At 38.7% G+C, this 5,565-nt stretch overlaps 1 protein-coding gene across 1 annotated transcript; it reads right to left on the reverse strand.

Moving 5' to 3' along the window:
- Nucleotides 1-568: 568 nt before the first annotated feature.
- On the reverse strand, nucleotides 569-4,873 carry LOC108425984 (cytochrome c oxidase assembly factor 3 homolog, mitochondrial). The gene is made up of 2 exons (XM_017695120.2): nucleotides 4,642-4,873; nucleotides 569-1,784 (listed from the first exon to the last, which is right to left on the reverse strand). The coding sequence occupies exons 1-2, from the start codon at nucleotides 4,838-4,840 to the stop codon at nucleotides 1,678-1,680; spliced, it is 306 nt and encodes a 101-aa protein (XP_017550609.1). The 5' UTR covers nucleotides 4,841-4,873; the 3' UTR covers nucleotides 569-1,677.
- Between the last annotated feature and the right edge of the window lie 692 nt (nucleotides 4,874-5,565).

The following is a 5,565-nucleotide window of genomic DNA, read 5'->3' on the forward strand; positions in this document are numbered from 1 at the left end:
GCTTGTTCACATTTAACGTCCCAGCTTTACTCACTGCGTCAGGCCATAATCCAGACAGCGAGACGGGTTTGTCACACTAAAAACCAGTCCCTGGTGTTTATTTACGTCTTTCAATGCACTTTCTTCCAGCATCTCTCTGCATTACCCTGCAGTTCAAACCAGTGTTTGTTTGTTTAATGTACATATCAAACGTTTTTGTACGGATTTCTTTTACGCTGACTCGCGTGATGTTTATTCAATGGGATGATAAGCGGGAAAGTGTGGAGGGTTTATTTTAAGAAGGTGGTTATAAAGTTGTTTAATATAGTCATTATTTGTACAAAGAATCCAGAATGTTGAAATATAGTCACAAACTGTGAAACATGTTATTATTGCCTTTAAATATGCAGTGAATTTGACAAATATATCAAGAGCCTATATATATATATATATATTTTAGATTAAGAAAAATGTGAGTAAGCCATTGTACTGAATATGATGCTTTGAGTGCAAAGCTGCTATACTGCCATGCCGTGCCTCCTCTTTTTCCTTTTTTTGTACTTATAATAAACATGTATCAAGCTCCAAATTGTATTTGTACAATAAAATTAAAAATAAAGTTTTATTTGATAAGATAAACTGATTACAGCACACACTTTATGACAGAACACAAAGGCTTCACAATCTTTACAGCTTGATATGAACCCTCTCTCCTTCACCTAAAAGCTGGCACAAGCTGAATGCAGCTGTTTAAAGGGCAATTCCACCAATTTTTCAAAATTCACCATAATGCAGTTACATTGAGACGTGAGGTTTGATGTGGGCTGTTTTGCCTTAGAACACCCCGCATGTAGCATGAAGAGAAATTTTAGGCTGAAATCCTCTCATTTTACTATCATAAAACTGTCTCAGACCATCAGGCAGTGAATTCATAACCATTTCATGTAGGAACTTTCTGTGAGGGAGCATTTAGAGGGGGACGTCTGGTTCCTATCACCACCACTGTGAACAGTTCTGACTCTAGGACAGAGCGTTTCACACCAAACACCAAACTTCACTAATTTTAATTATGCAGAAATTTTATAGTGGTGGAAGGAACCAGCCGTCACAACGTCTACAACACAGATAGACATTTTGTTTACTATCCAGAACCACCAGTAAACCTACACGAGTCTTCAGAGCTTTTATATGGAATGTTGATGATGCGAAAAGGTGAAAAATTTAGGCCAAAACCTCCTTAAAACAATCGCAAACAGCAAATCTGTTACTATTTCATGTAGGAACTTTCTGCGAGGGAGCTTTCAGAGGTGGCCATCTGGTTCCTATCACCACCACTGTCAAATGCATTTCTCTAGAACGGCTCTAGAACCACACTGAACAACTCTGTTTACATCTGAACAAGTTAATTCTGCACACATTCTAAAAAATCAGTGGAATTTCCCTTTTAAATTTAATTTATTTGTTTGTACATCTCTATTGTTGGTGGAACACTGCCCTCTAGTGGCTGTAGGGCTGCGTGGTGTTACTGAAGCCTCAGCAGAAAATTTAATTCTTTACTGTACATTTCAATCAAGAAGACACTGTCCATGTCAGAGACTCCGGTGGAGAAGCTGGCTGAAGAGACGTCTCCTCCAACAGCCGCTGGAGGAACTGAGGAGCAGCTCTTTTATCTAAATGTCCCCAAAGCCTGGTCTGACTTTAGTTTGCTCCAGTCTTTGGCGCTCGGTACTTCGCGGCCACCTTCGCCTCTTCGTCCAGTTGGTCCATGATCCTCTCCTGGGACACGGAGTAGAAGGTGTATCCGTCTGCAGGGAGGCAGTCAAGGCAGATACGAGCTAATGGCTGATGAGATGACCACACAGGTGGGCAATACTGAAGACAAATCAATCAATCAATCAATCAACCCTTATTTGAGTGACACAGCTCTCTGACCACCTCCACTCCGCCTGCACCTGTTTTACCTGATTTTTTTTACTATTATTCTTTTATTTTCATTATTTTGTTTATTTATTATTCATATTCTTATTTTAATGATGATTATTGTATTATTTTAGTCATTTTACTTCATTGTTAGTTTACGTTTTGATCTTGTTTTTATTTTGATTTAACTTTTACATTTTAATTCTATATTTTTTATTAATATTTCTTTTTTATACTTAACTGATTTGAGCCATTTACTATTATTTTCATATTTTAATTATTATTAGTCATTTGAATTCATTTTTAGTTTACATTTTAAGTTTTATTTTGATTTGATTAGCCTTTACATTTTAGCCATGTTTTAATGTTTTATATTTTTGCTGTAAGTTTATTATTGATTTAATTTTTTTTTATTACCTGATTAGATATGTTACACATTATCAAACCCTTGTCCCGTATCAACTCAGCAACATTAATGAGGGTCACCCTCAATGTTCTCCAAGATTAAATAGAGGTTGGTTGATTGACTGATTGATTCAATATAAATAATATTCAGTTTTTGATAGTATTTTTTTTTATATTCGTGTGTTCCAACAAATGTAAAAAAATATATATTGTATCAAAAACTTCTTAAAGTATCGTGATATTACTTTTGTGCCATATCGCCCACCTCTACATCATATTTCATTTGATAAGGAGTTATATTTTTATTACTGAGCTGCCAATCCAGTTAAACATAATTCATTTTCTCTATAATAGAACACAGTGTTTACTAAGAGGGGAAATCAGGGATGGTTGGCACAGCCAGCAGGACCCTTTATTATGTAATATATTAAGTCTGACAGTCAATGTGGGAATAACTTTATTTTTCTAATGTACCTTACTGGAGCATTTTAAAGAGAAATTAAGTGTTTTAATATATTTTAGTCTGTAAAAATATCAAACTGCTTTATTGTGACGTTTCATTTAAAAGACTGACTGAGAACAGGTTCTATACAGCACCCAAGGGATCTTCTATTGTGACAATGTCAAGCTTGTAACAACAGTAGAACTCTTTTTGGTGCTATATCGAACCATTTACAAAAGACAAAAGATTCTACATCAATCCAAAGAACCCTTTCACATCAAAGAACCCTTTAATCATGCCAAGGGTTCTATGAATGTTTATGGTTCTACATACAACTATCTTTTGTAAGAGCGATGTTGGAACATTGCATCCTTTTTGAAAAAGGGTTCTACAGGGAACCAAAAAGGGTTTGACAGTGTAAACATTATAGCCCTTTTCACAAGGGTTCTATAACAGCAGCATATACAACACATTCTCCACTAATCTGAAGAACCAATTCACCACGCAAACGGTTCTTTGAGCGGTCACTGTTCTATGCCGGACCACTGTCTTTACTAAAGAACCCTTGAAGAACCATCATTTTTAAGATCGCAGGATAAGTGGGTCATGTTAACTCAGGTTCTAGATCACATCACTGTTGTCGGACAAAAGACTTGTGTCTCCAAAAAGGTGACTTTACAGGAGAAGGAAAAAACCTGCTTTACTTTTAATGGACGTCAATGGAACCAGACATCTTTTGAAGTCTTTTTGGGCCATTTCTTTTGGTTCGTTCATCATGAAACGTATAGACGATGTAAAGAGCACCAGGCACTTTCAAAATATGTCAAAACCTGAAAAATGACAAAAATGGAGACACAAGGTTTTGTTCCAACACTTACAGATTCATTATCATACCTCAGTAAGTGTCTCGTTTAGTAACGTGAGGAGGAAAAATCACAGCTGGTCACGTGTCAGTGAAAAACACTAACTACAGAACGAAATCAGCTCTACAGGCTGTAACACAGCGCAGTTTTAAACCCACATGACCGGGTTTAAATTAAAGGGCCCATATAATGGAAAATACGTCCCCACTTTTTTTTATTAATTTTTGAGTTGGAGGGATTATATTTATATATAGTTGGAGGGGGACTGTCTTGGGAACGCCTCGGTAACCCTCCGGAAGAGTTGGAGGAGGTGGCGGGGGAGAGGGAGGCCTGGGCCTCTTTACTTCGGCTGCTGCCCCCGCGACCCGGATAAGCGGTTGAGGATGGATGGATGGATGGATTTTCAAGTTTGGTTTTAATAAGTAGCGTTCACTCCTGGTCCATTCCATGTAGTTCATGTATGGAAACCGATCAACACAGACAGCCCATTCTGAACTACCCGTTTTTGTGATGTCACAAAAATAAACGCTTATATCTGACTATTCAGCTGACAGCAGTTTAGCTCCGCCCTTATAACTTAAGCTGACAAGGAGAGTTTCGGTTACTGCTTTTTAGACGTGCCACCAATCAGAGAACTCATTTACATGCATCAGTCTTAAAGGCGCAGTAACACAAACTACCTGATTCTGTCTAAGGTTGGAAAATGAGATAGAAGGAATAAAATACAAGAAAATGTAGGGTTTGGGCCCTTTAAAGACACCGTGAGGGTTCAAATTAAAGGAACATTTTCTACACAATGACACTGAACACAGCACATTTAGCTAAAAGCTACGAAGCTTTGGTAGATCCTTATTGGACTTGCCCATTCCACCTTAAAGGATGCAGCTGTAACTACAGCACTATTTAAGGTGGAACGACGAATTCTAATAGGAAACCAACTTCAGCTTCGTGTGTTATGGTTCGTAATGGTGTGTAAAGGTCTGTGAAGGTGTATAAGGGTGTGTAATGGTCTGTAATAGTGTTGGAGGATACAGATGCCCATCACTACAGCTCCGATGGCGAGCCCAGTTATAATGTTCCTCCCGCGGAGCTTCTGGCTTCTCTTCTTCCACTGAGCGAGCTCGGCTTGGCGGATGAACTGCAGCTGCTCCCGGCTCAGACTCTCCTTCGCCGGGTCGATCCTCTTAGCAAACTCAGACTGACCTGCCGCTTTGCCCTCCTTCTCCGCCATGCTTTCAGCTACGGTGTGCGCTGCGCATGCGCAGTGGAGTTACAGAACAGCGGCTGTGTCTCAAATCGAGCGCTCGTCCCCTAAGTACTGAATTCATGTCCTTTCAAGGTCAACTAGTTTTTGGGGTTTCACGCTGCTCTGAAGACGGTATTTAACATCGTCGGCTTCAATACGAAGAGCCTCTGTTGACCGCCGAGGGCTTTTGTTTTGGAAAATTGTAGCTCTCATACAGCTACAAGGTTATCCGGGCCAGTTTGAGCAGCTTTAAAAGCTGATAGCTTTCCAAACCCACAGTTTTTTTATTTATTTTAATTATTATATAGTTCAGTCCATCGCAAGGCAGACAGTGTAATTGAATAAAACTATAATAATTATTATGTTTGTGGCTGTTAATCGCCATGCCACCAAAAATCCTACATTTATTAGTTTAAAAAATTGCTTATTACCTCTATTTTGAGTAAGTGTTTGGTGTAAAATACTTCAGATTTCTTTACAGTGGCGGCGATAGGAACCAGGTAATAACTTCATGCGAGGGAGCTTTTAGAGGTGGACGTCTGGTTCCTATCACCACCACTGTGAACAGTTCTGATTCAGTAAGTTTATCTAGAACGAAGCGTTTCACACCAAATCGCTCTGAATGACTCTTTTACGTGTAGTTTCTCTTTATCTGTCCTTTTTTTGACCCCTAAAAACAGCCGAATCACAGTTAGTGTACTACATACTGA

The sequence above is a fragment of the Pygocentrus nattereri genome, chromosome 13 (genome assembly GCF_015220715.1).
Source record: "Pygocentrus nattereri isolate fPygNat1 chromosome 13, fPygNat1.pri, whole genome shotgun sequence".
NCBI classification, from domain to species: domain Eukaryota; kingdom Metazoa; phylum Chordata; class Actinopteri; order Characiformes; family Serrasalmidae; genus Pygocentrus; species Pygocentrus nattereri.

Coding starts and splice junctions, on each gene's coding strand:
- LOC108425984 (XM_017695120.2), bottom strand. CDS start 4,840: ATGGCGGAGAAGGAGGGCAAAGCGGCAGGTCAGTCTGAGTTTGCTAAG. Junction 1,785..4,641: donor AGCTGTAGTGATGGGCATCT/GTATCCTCCAAC, acceptor GCCTCCCTGCAG/ACGGATACACCTTCTACTCC.